The 14,976-nt window shown below is 37.2% G+C and overlaps 1 protein-coding gene across 1 annotated transcript in view; it reads right to left on the bottom strand.

Moving 5' to 3' along the window:
• Positions 1-14,976, bottom strand: part of GPATCH2 (G-patch domain containing 2) — a 188,588-nt gene that overhangs the window by 47,390 nt on the left and 126,222 nt on the right. Inside the window, exons 7-8 of the mRNA XM_003800146.3 lie at positions 8,107-8,146; positions 1,830-1,900 (exon numbers count right to left, since the gene is read on the bottom strand). Of these exons, the coding sequence (XP_003800194.1) occupies positions 1,830-1,900; positions 8,107-8,146 (111 nt within the window). The remainder of the gene's footprint in view (positions 1-1,829; positions 1,901-8,106; positions 8,147-14,976) is intronic.

The raw sequence follows: 14,976 nt of genomic DNA, 5'->3' as shown, positions 1-14,976 counted from the left end.
TCTACTCTTCAGCTTTATCTCCCATTTCATTATCCCTTTGATAATCACATTTTTCGTTATTATTATATACATTTGTTTTCTTTGCCTTCTGCTTGATTTGATTTTAATAGTGACCTGTTGCTTGCTCATTTTATTTCTATAAACATTTCATACATAGTTATCTTACAATCTGGGTCTGATAGTTTGTTGGCTTTGGCATTCTCAGGGTTAAGTCTGATCCTTGTTTATGTTGACTCTCACCGAGGGTATTTTATTTTAGGTCTGGCAATTACTGATAGTCAAAATTAGGTATGCTAGGTAGGATTTGCATTTACTTACCTTTACCTACTGCTACCCAGTGGGTTAAATTTAATCCCAGTTGGGATTAGATTGTACGACATGGTTCTTTAAAGCAGCGGTGCCCAGTCCTTCTGGGCACCAGGGACAGGTTTCAGGGAAGACAGTCTTTCCATGGACTGGAGGAGGTGGGGGTGGGGGGTGGTTCCAGGATGACTCAAGTGCATTCCATCCACACTGCAGATCATCAAGCTTTAGCCTGTCATAAAGCGTGTGCAGACTAGATCCCTGGATCCCTTTTTATTTCTATCATTTTTACGCTATAATATGTAATGAAATACTTATATGACTCACCATAACGCAGAAGCAGTGGGAGCCCTGAGTTAGTTTTCCTGCAACTAGACAGTCTCAGCCTAGCATCAGTGCCCCAGCTCCACCTCAGATCAGGATTAGATTCTCATAAGGAAGGCAGAACCTAGATTCCTCGCAGGTGTTGTTTACAGTAGGGTTCATGCTTCCATGAGAATGTCATGCCACTGTCTACCTGCAGGAGGCAGAATGCAGGCAGGGATGCGAGTGATGGAGAGCAGCTGTTAACAGAGATGAAACTTTGCTCACTTGCCACCACTCACCCTGCCGTGCAGACCGTACTGGTACCTGGCCTGGGCTGGTGACCATAGGTATACAGCTAGTTCTGGTTGCTTGGGAGTGTTAAACTTGTGGCCCTAGGAAGTCATGAGATGCAGGGAGGACTGTGGAGGTCGTTTACCTCATTTTGTAAAAATTACATAAATGTAAATCTCAGGGCAATAGTTCAGATCAATATTCCAATAAGAAGGATAGCTATTTTCATCTAAATAAAAATTAAATCTTTAGAAATACCATATACAGGGCAGCGCCTGTGGCTCAAAAGCGTGGGGCGCCGGCCCCATATACCAGAGGTGGCAGGTTCAAACCTGGCCCCAGCCAAAAACTGCAGGAAAAAAAGAAGAAAAGAAATATCATATATGAAATTTAAAAATATATTAGCTAAAAAATAAGCTAGGGCTAATTCTTGTATCAAGGAAAAAATAATATTGACTTAGCAACATAAAATGAACAAGAACATAAAAATAATTTTTCACAGAAGAGTATTTTGCTCCTGGACTTTACTCATCTGAGTGTTATTGGAGCAGATACACATATTGTTCTCTCGTAAGGTCTGAGAATGGTGTAAGTTTGGAGGAAAAGATCAATTCACTTTGTTAAATTAAAAAGCAAATACTTATTCTACATGCTAAACTAAAATTCATTAGTTTGGAAGACAGAACATTTTTTAAAATTCATTTTTTATTTTTTTACCACATTTATGAAATACAAATCAAATGGCATCTTTCTATTCATTACTAGTAATTCTGAAATAGAGTCCAATAAATAGTACATAAAATATTATGTCAGGCCAACTTATTAGAACCAAGGGCAACCTGACAACAATTCATGACGTTCGTATTAGTATCAACGAAAATGGCACAGGATTTAAGAATGAGAATTCAAAGTGATTTTGAAACGCTTACCTGCTGGCTGTTTTCACAGAGCAATTTTTCTTGTGTCCTCTTTCCGCTCGGTTATCTCTCAGAAGCTGATGCTATGTAAAATGTTAAGACAAAGTTGTAGAAACAATAATATTTTCATTATATTATTTGGCAAGTAGAACATATTTCTTCATTCAAAGGGATACTACTCATTTATTTGCGCTGCTTTTTCTCCCACTGGTTTCTCTTATAGCAAAGTCTGCGGTCCCACCTTTGCTGGAGATGCCATCATCACCGTTAAAAAATGCCAGCACTAGCACGCCAGGTTCCTTGACAGCTAAACCACTTTCACAGTCAGGGAAGATGGAGCCAAAACTGGAAGGTAAGAATCAGTTCTGTCCCTGGTTCTCTGGAGTAGCCCTGGTTAAAGTGATGTAAGTGAGTAATTCACTTGCTTGTCAATGGCCTCTCATTGCATTCAGCTGGGAAGTCTTTGCGGCTGTGTCACCCATGTTGACATAGAAGAGCTAATATTAATTTCTCTGTACCTACTGGTCTAACATGGTAAAGACACACAACTTAAAACATTGTTCTTTAAAGAAATTATTGGTTTGGAAATATATAATTAGAAAAAAATATGTATTTGATGGCCTCCTCAAAATGCCTTGCCATTCACTTCCTTTCACACTTGTTTTACCCTAACTAATTGGAAAGAAAAAAACAAATCATCAATACTTTTCGCTGTGTGTTTAACTGTAGCTTATCTTATTTATGCAGAAATCTGAGTCTGTGCCAGAAGTTGTACAGAATATCAGCAATTAACCCCAACAAAAATAGAAGTCTTAAAAGTTATAATGCAGGATGGGTCTGGGTTCTAGTCCCAGCTGTGCAAGTAACTAACAAGTCACTGTGTTCCAGTAACAGCTTTACATTTACAAGTTGACGACCTTAGGCAAAGTACTCAAGCCCCAGTCTCTATCTGTAAAATAGAGATAATAAAATCCACCTGTGAGGCTATTGCGCGTATTAAATAAGATAAACCATGTAAAACGCTTAGCACTATGAGAGTGGAACACAAAAAATGCTCAAATGTTTCAATTACAGTTATGATTACAACTCATGAGCCTGGCTATCAGTGAGTATTGTCTGACCAGTATCAATAGTTTTTAATGAGGGATAACTACTTTGAAATATTTGATGACATCATTTAGAATAAATTATTAGTTTATTTGGCTGTCTTTGACTAGACCTTTATTAGATCGCCAAGAATATTCTTTCAGGAATATCTTAACTAAGTATGCTTTAACTTTCTCTTAAGTACCTACTTCTTTCCGTTTCCCCATCCTAGTCCAGACCATCATTTTCTCCCACCTGTAACAGACTCCCACCGAGTGCCCTCCCTGCCTCTAGCCCTCCTTCCGTTCGCCCACTCTTCATTCTGAAATCAGCATGAGCTTTCTAAAATTAATATAATTGTATTTCTCTTTTGCATTAAAACCCAAAAGCTTGAGTAAGGCTTTCGTGGACCTTCATCATTTGACTACATCTCTGAACTTGTACTTTATTTATTTATCACTCATAATTTATTATGCTTCCTCCTGTCCCAGACCTAATGTCCTTAATTCTATATTATAATATAAATCCCAGCCATACTGAACTTTTTGTTAATGGTTTGGGGTATACACCACGATCTCACTTATCTCTGGACCTTTGCTTCAGCTTTTCAACTTTGCCTGCATCTCCAGAGTTCAGCAATGTGTCTGGAATATGTTTAGTTCTCAATAAATATTTGCCAAATGAATGAATGAGTGAATAAATGAGATAAAGAGACAGGGAGTGAGATCTGGTATTTGATGTGTAGCTGAAGCCATATTTCATTATTACTACTTATAGAAAATAGCAACCATTTATCTTAAGTCCATTAATCTGAAAGTGTTTCAATTTAGAAACACTTCGTACCATGAACCCTAAATTGTTTCTGAAAAAAAAAATTTAATTACTTTGGCATTTCTAAGTCTAGTGCCTTTAAAAAATATATATACAAACCAACATTTGTGACACAGATAGCTAGAGGCAAGATGATGAAATCTCAACCTCTACTTTAAATTAATAGCAGTTAATTAGATGTAATAATTCTAAGATAAAAGGATTATTTGAACACTATTCCTGAGGTTTGTATCAAAACAATTCAAATGAAGAACTCAAAATTCCCAATACAAAGTAATGAAATAAGAAAAGAATTCTATTTCTTAGCTTTGAAAAATATAAATATAAAGCCCAAAATAAACATTCGGTTGTACCTACTAGGTCTGGGTAGTTCTCAGAGAGGCCACCGACCTGGATGAACTTAAATGAGCTAGGACCCTCTCTGATGTTACAGGTCCTGCTGTCAGATTCATGTGACAATGTGTTTCCTTCTTCAAATTTATGATTTTGGCAGTCTTTGTACATAAAAATGAGACAAACTTTGGAATTACTTCATGCAGTGCATCTACATTAAAAAGGCCATGACAAAATCATTATATTTCTCTTTATCAATACAATTATAAATCTGGACATTCCATTGTAATTTTAAAATGAAGCTCAGATAAAAACCGAGACTCAGAGCTCTGGATCATGAATCTACTGAGTTAATACATGAACACAGATCTTTTTAAGAGACAAAGATGATAAAATTAATCTAGGGTATTACTAGAACAGTAAAAAATATATTTGTGTTTCAAAGATTCCCAACATTATTTTTAAAAAAGAAGTCAGGTTATGAATTCAAACTAAAATAAACAAGACTCACTGATCCCTGCTCTATAATAAAACAAGAGTAGTTCACCAGATTCTGAGAAATTCTTCATTCTTCTTATTGATAATTTTTCTATTTCCTTGGACTCCTATCAGTGTCACAAGTGAGGTTACTTTTCAGGGTTCTGACTCAATAATCTCAACTCTGATTAAAAGCAAAATTTCTGAATATGGTGCGAAGTGCTTCTTACCTTCCAACTTTCAGATTGCTGGACTTAGGCCAAACGAAGGTACAATCCCCTTTTTAGTGACCTGCAGATGTATATTAAAAAACAACTTATATAAGAATTACATTAAATTCCAATAAAGAAAAAAGCTAGGCACAAAATTTAAAAAATCAGAAGAGAAAGTGTTCTCTGCGAATAAAGACTTTTACTGTTACAGAAAGGGAGTTAAGAATTTCTGTTCACGACATTTTTACAAGATTATTAAAAGTCTCAAATCCCTATCATAAGAGGAAGAAGCAAGAGAAGAATTCTTATTCCATGGAAGTCCCTCTTTACTGACTAACATGCAGAAGGCATTCCAGCTTGGGAGCGTTTCTACTGGCAGTCACTTTTTAGGTAATTCCTCAAAGAAATTACCTGCAAAAATAATTTTAAAAATTATATTTTAAAAATAAATCTGCACAATGATTTTAGGTTTGTTCATACTCAACACTCAGTGTCCTCAATCTTAAAAGAACTAAATAATATCTAAACTATAATATGACTCATTAAGATACTTATAAACTCTGTCAAAAAGTCAAACCATAAGATGTTCATGGAGGCAAACTCTTAGAATTAAAAAAGACAGAAAAAAGAAAAAAAAGATGCTTCTAATAGTTGCCCTTCCTTCCACCCCTGTACTAACTGTGACATTTCTCTTTTGAGGTCTTTATTATGCTCCTGTGTGGTTTTCTTAAATATTTATCAATATACCCTAATTACTATTTACTCACCCCAGACTATAATCACTTCAGGGGAAAAGCTATTTTTTTTTTTAAACGAATATCTCTTTTGCTAAAAACACAGAGTGCCAAATAGATAATGGCTGGTAGGTTAGTTATTTAGTAAATTATAATAAAAGCGTGATCACTATGGATCATAAATGGAAATGGGATTTAGGACTGAAAAAAAGCAAGAAAGAAGAATCATAAGACGGGGAAAGTAATGAGGAGTGGAGTTGATAGTCCTGATTCTTTGTGTTGCCAAGCTGGTGTGAGAAAAAGAAAAGGTAATGAGGCCTGCTAATTAGTCACTCACTTAGTGATGCGTTGAAGGAGTTTACACCTCTCCACGGGTTTGCACTTCATCATTTGCACCCAGGTTTAACCAGCAGTTTACTTTGCTGTAGTTAGATCTAAGATCTAAGTTGAACTAAGAAATTATTATCCCTCAAAATGTAAGTAGTGTATATTTGTACACGTACATACACATACAATCGATCCCCTTTGTTCACGGATTTCACATTTGCAAATTCGCCTACTTGCTGAAATTTATTTGTAACACCAAACCAACACTTCCAGTGCTTTGCAGTCATTTGCAGACATGAGTGGGTAGAATGATACAAACTTGAGCAGCCTGCAACACATGTTGCTAGCTGAGGTCCAACAAGGTGACACTCTGCCTTGTTTCAGCTCTCAAAGTGTGAACAAGTACCTTTTTTTTGGTACTTGTGGTCTACTTGGTGCTATATTTTTGGCATCATTGTTCCTTTTTTGGCAATTTCACTGTTTAAAATGGCCACAAGCATAGTGCTGAACTGCTGTCCAGCGTTCCTGGGTGCAGGAAGGTAGTGATGGGCCTCATAGAGAAATAAAGTGCTTTAGATAATCTTTGTTCTGGCACAGAGTTATAGAAGTGTCGGCTGTGAGTTCACTGTGATGAATTAACAATAGGTATTACAAGGTGTCTTTAAACAGAAACACACACAAAATCAGGCCATGTATTGATCATTGTGACCAAAGGCTCAAAGAAACCTAACTCTGTATCCCCCATATTCAATAATTTAGTGTTTGAGTTGACTTTATAGAGTATAACTACACCAGGAAATAAGTATTAACTATGCATAACTGATAACCTATCTAGTCAAGATAAAATCCGAAATAGCATACTAAAGTTTAAGCAAAAGGCTGATTCAAAAATTGGTCAAAAAGATTTCAAAAATTAAAAAATAAAAAAGAACTGGTCCACTCTCTTCCTTAACAGTCATTAGCTATTAAAATTAATTTTTAACTGTACAATAAAGCTTGGCTGAAAGCAACCAGATTTGCCATAACCTAAAATAGAAATACTTCAGTATTTCTCAAAATCTAAAGGGAAGAAGAATTTAATTTTTTATTTTAGGGTAAAATAATCCTGATGAAACTTAATACTAGAAGTATGATCTTATTATAAGCATTGCACATAAAGGGATATGAACCATTTGGAAAGCAGAAAGTTTAATTTTTTTCGTTCTAAATAATAAGATGACCACATGATAGATGTAACTTAGCCAGTTATTATAATTTCTAAACCTATACAAATAGTGGTCCATATTCTATTACTAATGTTAGAACTACCTTTAAGGAGGCAAATCACTCTCGTGGAAAAAGGCAAGTTAAAAAAAATCATTAAAACTGAATTCACAAGATATTTTTAATTAGGTGCATGTGTGTTAAGAAATAAAGAGTAATTTATAATGAAATATATGGCACCTTCCCTTTATAAGGAGGAGAAACTATGATATAAATAGCCGACTATGAACCTGCTTCCCAATCCAGGAAATCAAACATCCCAGGAGAGTCAAGGTACCACTGACTGAGTACAAACTCCTCTTCCCCACCTCCCTCCCTCCCTACCCCTCAGAAGCAATGACCCTGAGGACTTGAGGTTTAGTGTTTCCTTGAATTTTAAAAATAATGTTTATCATCCACAATGAAAAAAACATTTATCACAAATTTAAGCTCTAAATAACTTTAGCAGGCTTCAGACATAGAGCAAATACTTCAAGGGACAAACAGACTATATGAACGGTAGCTGGAATGAATGCTAAGTCCTTGCTAAGTCCACTCCTTGTGCATCCATGGACACCCGGAAGAGATTTTTTTTTTTTAAACAATTCATCTAGAGATAATGAGATATAAACTTGTAAGAAACCATTACTATCCTTTCAACTTCACAGATAAAAATATTCTCTTGCTGGCTGATCTTATCTCTAATACAAATTAATTCTTAAGCAGAGGGACTGTTCTGATACTTTAACTTTGTGAAAAAGAAATATAAACAGGGAGGTCCTACAGGTGAGGAAGGACGAGAGTCTTTGCGTGGAGGTGACAGGCGTGACTGAGTCAGTGGCAGTAAAGGAAAACCTCGACGCTGACTGAGGAGCTTTTATTTGGCCAGTGTATTAAGTACTGGCACAATTAACTTCTTTTAAAGTAAACTGGGCATTCATATCCTTTCTTGTAAAGCTGATCCACTGCCCTGAAGGGGGACGGTTAAATAGGTTAAATATTTGAGAGAGACTGAGTAACTTCCTCGTGTATTAGAACATTCCTTACCTGGTCATGCTCAGTCCTAGCCCCAGGGCTAAACCAATGGCTGTAGAGGAAAGAGAGAAGGAGTTAGCTGGGACCTAACTAGGCACGTGCTCTCACATGATCAGTCTGCCTGTGCTGGAAAGAAATTTATTTGCCACCAGCAGTGGAGCCTTGAATATGTTTTATTTTAATGGATATTTCATGTAATTCTAGAGTTAGACCAATTTTGACAGAAATGTAAGAGTGCTCATAACCCGGTAATTTTCAATTTAAGAAGCAAACCTTGTTAGAATTACATTTCCATTTAATTATGTGAATGTAAACTGCTGGGACCGGATTCATTCTATGAATCAATTCTGGTTATCAAATCTACAAATGCTATCATTTACCACAACTTAATTATAGCGTCATTACAACAAATTATGACCTCTTGATCGTTGGAGTTATAAAAAACAAATGTTAAAAATACAAGAATATTACGTGCTCCGGTTATGCCCCCGGGAACAACACACAAAGACCTTGACAGGAATTCTGCAGTGTCAGCGGAAGGTACCTTGGACCCATTCTTCCCACAGTTATAACAGCCTAGACTCTGGCTGAGAACAAATTCAACAAATTCAATTAAAAACCCAGAAATCACCACACCCTCAAAGCCTTGCCTTCTCACACACCCCAGTCTAGCCCATTTTGCTTCAGCTGCTCCTGGAACTCTCAACACTGACCTATGTGGGTAACAGCTTTTCAACGTGAGCAGGGGGAGTTGCATCCTTGGCTATGTGCCCAGCCCTGTGCCAGGATTCTGAATAAAAACTAATCATAAACACCAAGGCCCAGGAAATCGAGAGAGCGATTGTGATGAATTAACCACTAGCAGCCCAGAATCATAAGGAGTGATGCTAATAATACTATTAATGCTGTGTATTATTTCAAAACCCATAATACTAAGTAAATCTATGTATTAGGTACTCCTAAGGCACATGACGTGTTTTAATTCCCATGCTCATAAAACCTTACAAAGTTATCCTCGGGTTCCAGATGCAGAAATGAGGTTACTTGTCCCAGGTGTGCTACAGAGGGACAAGGAGGTCGAGCGGGCACACTTCCTGGGACTCTTTAAAACTTCTCTGTATTCTCTAGCCTCGGGAGAATACCAAAATTACTAATAAACAGCCCTCCATTAATAGGCCCTGTCTGTGCTCTGACTGGAATATTTCTCAAACTCACAGACAGTGAAGGTCCTTAGCAGGTCAGATTCCACCACTGATATGAGACTGGACACTTACCGGTATTAGTGAATGACATCTGGATTAACTACCAAATTAATTATTCACTGCAGTCCCCCTCACAGTTTGTCATAGATTGTCCCTTTAAAGGATTTAAAAAAAACAAACCAAAAAACAGTCTCTTGTTCCATCTGTCCTTACTTCCTAAACTCTGTTCAGAGAAACCACTGTTTGAGATTTTTCCTTTGGTATTTAATACTACATTTGTAAAGAATGTGATTATACTGATGGCTCGTGCTTATTTGATTTTAGATATTGAGGATTGGAGTCCCACTATCATAAATTTAGCTCTTCTCTAAGTCCTAACTCCCTATTTCCAGTGATAACACTGTTTTTGATTAGTCAGTTGTGAATACTGACATTATTGTGGCTGTACGAACACTTTCTGCTGCTCAACTTTTCGTTTCTCCTAAAGTTGATATTTGCCTTGTTTTTTCCTCTTTGCTATTTTTTTCTATACCAGCCTTCTGGTACCCACCAGCCTTCTTTATTATAGCTGTCACATCCTTATCACAGTCAGCTTCCAAATATTTAAAAGTTTCTGAAAATTTATCTATCCCTTCCTCCTTCTTCCCTTCAGTCTCCAGAGATTTCCATCTCAAAGCCTTTGTCCACTGGGTCTCATCCGGATCTCTTCTAGAGCTTCTTTGGCCTTCACTGGGTGTTCATGCCATTTCCCTCCGTGGCTGGACCTCTTCTTTCCTGTGTCCCACAGCTTCTAAGTTCACTGCCGCCTTTTGCTGAAGCACTTACTCAAATAGAAGTACATTGTTTACACTGACCTTTTTTAAGTCCTTGTTCATTTTCTTCATCATGTGCTTAGTTTTCAAGTAGACAAATCCAATACTTGTTTCTGTTGTTTTTGAATGTAATTGTATTTTTTCCTCTGGGTGATTTTTTAAGTTTTAAATTTCTTTTCATTTTTTTTTTTCTTTGACAGAAAGTCTTGCTCTCTCACCCTGGCTAGAGTGCAGTGACACCATAGTTTACAGCAACTTGAAACTCTTGGGCTCAAGCAATCCTCTTGCCTCAGCTTCCAGAATAGCTGAGATTACAAGTATGAACCATGAAGTCAGGCTAATTTTTCTATTTTTAGTGCAAGTGGGGTCTCAAGGTTGGTCTCAAATTCCTGGCCTCAAGTGTTTCATCCCCCATGGCCTCTCAGAACCACCTAGCTTTTTCCCAGCCTAGATGTTTAAATTTCTTTAGTGCTATGCCTTTTTCATTTACTGTGTTGGGTGAGACCTATCCATCTGGAAATTTAAGTTCTTCAGTATGTAAAAATTTGCTTCTTCTTTTCTCTGATTTTTTCTTCCCTGTTTTTTTTTTTCTTTTCTCTCTTTCTGGAATGTCTAATAAGTAAATGTTGGATCATCTGAATTGATCTGCTGCTTTTCTTTTCCCTCCTAAAATTTGCTTTTTTTGTTCTACTTGCTAAGCAAATTATAAATTTTTAAATTAAATTATATTTTTATTTTTGAAATAATTATAGATTTATGTGTAGTTGTAAGAAGTTATACTCAGTGCACATTTGTTCAGTTTTCAAAAATGATAACATCTGAAAAATGATAGTGTAATATCACAACTGGAATACTGACACTGACACAGACCAGGAAAATTTCATTAGTACCAGAATCCTTTGTGGTGCCCTTTTATAGCCACCCCCACTTCAAACCTCACTCTCCTGTACTTAACCTCTGTTAACCACCTGACCTCATCTCCATTTTTATAATTTTGTTACATTTTGTATGAGCTTTCTAGAATGGCTTTTTTTTTTTAAACTCAGCATAATTCTCTAGAAATTCAACCAAAATGTTGCATGTATCAACACCTTTTTCTATTTTATTCTGAGTAGTATTCCATTGTATAGAGGTACACAGCCTGTTTAACTATTAACTTATTGAAGAGCATCCAGGCTGTGTCTACTTCTGGGCTAATAAAGCTGTTGTGAACCTAATTTTCATTTTTGCAGGATCAATCACCAAGAGTGAGATTCCTGAGGAGTAGGGTGGTAGGTGCATGTTTAGTTTCGTAAGAAAGTGAACATTTTCAGAATGGCTGCCTCGGTTTATAACTCCATCAGCCATTTATGAGCAAGCGAGTTTCTCCACATCTTTATCAGCATTTGATGTTATCATTATTTTTTATTACAGCTTTTCTGATAGATGTATAGTGATACCTCCTTTTGGTCTAAATTTACATTTCTCCAATGGATAATGATGCTAAACATCTTTTCCTGTGCTTATTTGGCATCTGTGTATCCTCCTTAGTAATAAAATGGATATTCATGTCTTTTGTCTATTTTCTAATAGACTATTTTCACTGTTACATTTTTGAAAGGTCTTTATGTATTCTAATCCTTGGTTTGATATTTCCCCCTCCCCCATCTGTAGCTTCTTTTCATCCTTTTTTTTTTTTTTAATTTTTTGTTTATTTTATTTTATTTATTTATTTTTAATGGAGACAGGGTCTCACTTTGTGTCCTTCAGTAGAGTATATAGCTCACAGCAACCTCTGCCAACCCCTGGGTCCTTGGGTTTAAGTGATTCTCTAGCCTCAGCCTCCCAAGTAGCTGGGATTACAGGCACCTGCCAGAACGCCTGGCAATTTTTGGTAGAGACGGGGTCTCACTCTGGCTCTTACTCTGGCTTATGCTGGTCTTGAACCTCTGAGCACAGGTGATCCACCGGCCTCGGCCTCCCACAGTGCTGGGACAACCGGCGTGAGCCACCACGCCTGGCCTCTTTTCATCCTCTTAAAGGATTTTTCCAGAACAAAAATTTAAAATATTGCTGAAGTCTATTCTTCCTCTACTGAATTGCTTTTATACCTTTGTCAAAGATCCACTGGTCATACTTGTTGAGGCCTATTTCTGCATTCTCTGTTTTGTTCCATTAATTTATGTGTCTGTCCCTCTGCCAATAACACATAGTCTTGAATACCACAGTATAGCTATGCTGTAAGTCTTAAAATCTGATAGGATGTCTTATACCACTTTTTTCCTTCTCTCTAGTAAGGTTGGGGTTTGGGTAGGAAGAATCAAAATAGATGTTTAGAGTGTCAAATAAGCCAAAAGGCAGTGGAATCACAGAAGCCAGGAAGGAAAAAGTTTAAAGACGGGAGTAGTCATTGGCGTTAAATATGGAGAAATCAAGAGGGACTGAAAAACATAACTGAAGGTGTCCAGAGAAGTTCCTAGGAAGTGATGTGGGAGGAAATCAGGCTTATAATCTCACGGTTGGGTGCAGAAGAGGCCATATGTAATCCACACTTTTCAGTATTTGGCTCCCAAAGTATGAGACAGAGAAAAGACAGGTAGGTTAAAGAAAAGTAAAGTAAGAGGTTGAAATAAAAGCTTTTGGAAAGAAAAAGAAAACTCCTTTTGATCATAAACACAGGTGTTAGAATCAGCCTTGGTAGGAAAACGGTGGCTTCTTTGTCCCTGTGTCCTCGAGTTTATAGGAATGAGACAAGACTGGAGACACCTCCTTTGGGCACCCTGTCTAATTCATCCTGGCCGATTTAGGTGCTTCTTCTTCTAGACTTTCAATGTCTTCACAAATATCTCCCTTAAAGCAGTTACATTCATATACTGTGTAGTTCATTTGTGCTGATAATAAATCAGAGGTTCTTGAGAAAGCGATAATAACAATAATAGTAGTGGTAATAGTTTTAGAAAATGCAGTAAAAACAATGCCACCACTCACAGACTGTTAGATCTGTGCTGAGTGCCATACTCATGACCACGCATGGATTATCTTATCCAATTCTTAGAATAACTCTATGAAATAATCCCATGGCTATTTAAGGTCATAAAGCTAGCAATACTGGGATCAGTTTGAACCCGGGTTTCTGACTCCACAGACTGTATTCTTAACCAAAAGTCCCCCTTTGCTGCCTAACATCATGTTTTTGGACAGGAGGGTCAGAGTTGGTACTTTTTTTTTTTGGTGCTCTCAGAACCTAGCAAAATACCTGGAAAATAAAAAGTTATTTAACTTTTCAGTGAAAAATGAGTGAAGGAGAAGATAAAGAGGAAGTAGTCCCTAAAAGAGCCACGCTTCTGTAAAGGCAGAGGAGGGCTAATGCCCTGAAAGAGAAGGGAGGTGTCGGGGCACCAGCGCACATGGCGAAGGTGCCAAAGAATGAATACACATTGTACGAAAGGATAAACTCTGCGCTCAAATTGTAATATATGCCAGTAAGGAAAGATGAATCCCAACCCTACGAGTACCCCTTGTAATTGCAGAAGTCCAACAGGACTTGAGTATTACAAATATAATACAATTTTCTCCTGGCGTAAAAGGTGTATACCTTTTTTTGGCACTCTCTCTATACATATTTTACACGGAAGCCAAGATTCTAGAAGGCATCACAGAAATACTAACAGTGAAAGAAAATATCTGGGAACAGGGAGCACAGAATAGTTTAAAACTGACCAATCGCAGAGAAGGGGGTAGGCTGAAGGACACTGTTCTTACAATTCAAAGGCCTTGAATGTGGTTTCCGAGTTTAGGTCTCTCTTTTAAGATCCAGAGGCAGTTTAGGCATGTCTAAGAACTAAGCCTGACATAGAATTTCATTTACTTTTCATCAGAGCTCCGCTGGTAACAGGAATAGCCATCACCTATGGAGCCCTCATTACAATAGTCTTTTAAGTGCAGTAGAGCAGTTGTGGTTGGTAAGTGAAGCAGAAGGAATTTTTTTTTTTCTTTTCGTTGGCATGACTAGAAAATAAACACTTAGGGAAGCTTTCTTAAAACTAAAATCTCTGCAGATGCACAGTTCTACACTAATTCCTTCTCATTGGCCCTTAATCCCTTTTCTCCACCCACAATGTTGAACAACAGGCAGCAGAAACGTGTACGATTTCATGGGAAGTCAATTAATATGAGATCTCGGCAAAAGGACAAAACCAACCTAGAGATACTTAACTGACGTCTCCTCAAATGTACTTTTCAGAAGGAAAGAGCTATTGCAGCTTATGACACAGATTGTTATTGCCAGAGACTAGTTTCTATTTTTGGACTTGGAAGCATAATTTTATTTTATTTAATAGTGGGTTTCATTTATATAAAATGATCAAAAGCTGTGCTATCCAATATGATAGCCACTAGCCATATATACTATTGAAATTTAAGTTTCAATTAATATTAAAGATTAAGTTTCTCAGTTGTAATAGCACATTTCAGGGGCTAAAGGCACATGTGGTTTACTGGCTATCACAATGGGCAGTGAAGATCTAAAACATTTCTACTATTGGGAAGAGTCTATTGGATATCACTGGTCTAAACGGATCATCACTGAAGATAATCCAAATTAAGTTTGGAAACTAAGCTTGAAACCAATCTTCTACATAAACATCTTTCCTGTGAACCCTAACTGTTTTATTGAAGAAACTTGCAAGTATGAAGAAGCATGTAACAGACAGAGGAAAAGGGGACAGAGAAGTAGAAACATGCACCAAACTCTGAACCCCACATCCTAAAACAGCGCTTGGTAGATCAAGATACGGAAATAAACATCAGGGAAAGAGGGCAGGCAGTAAGCAGCCAGGTGGCTAGGGAAGACCTGGGTCCTGGTAGCAAATAACTGAGGATGCCAAACG

Source organism: Otolemur garnettii, unplaced genomic scaffold (genome assembly GCF_000181295.1).
Source record: "Otolemur garnettii isolate 467f Iridium unplaced genomic scaffold, OtoGar3 scaffold00168, whole genome shotgun sequence".
Classification (NCBI taxonomy): domain Eukaryota; kingdom Metazoa; phylum Chordata; class Mammalia; order Primates; family Galagidae; genus Otolemur; species Otolemur garnettii.
The sequence above is the reverse complement of the archived record's forward strand: the minus strand, read 5'-3'. Positions and strand labels throughout refer to the sequence as shown.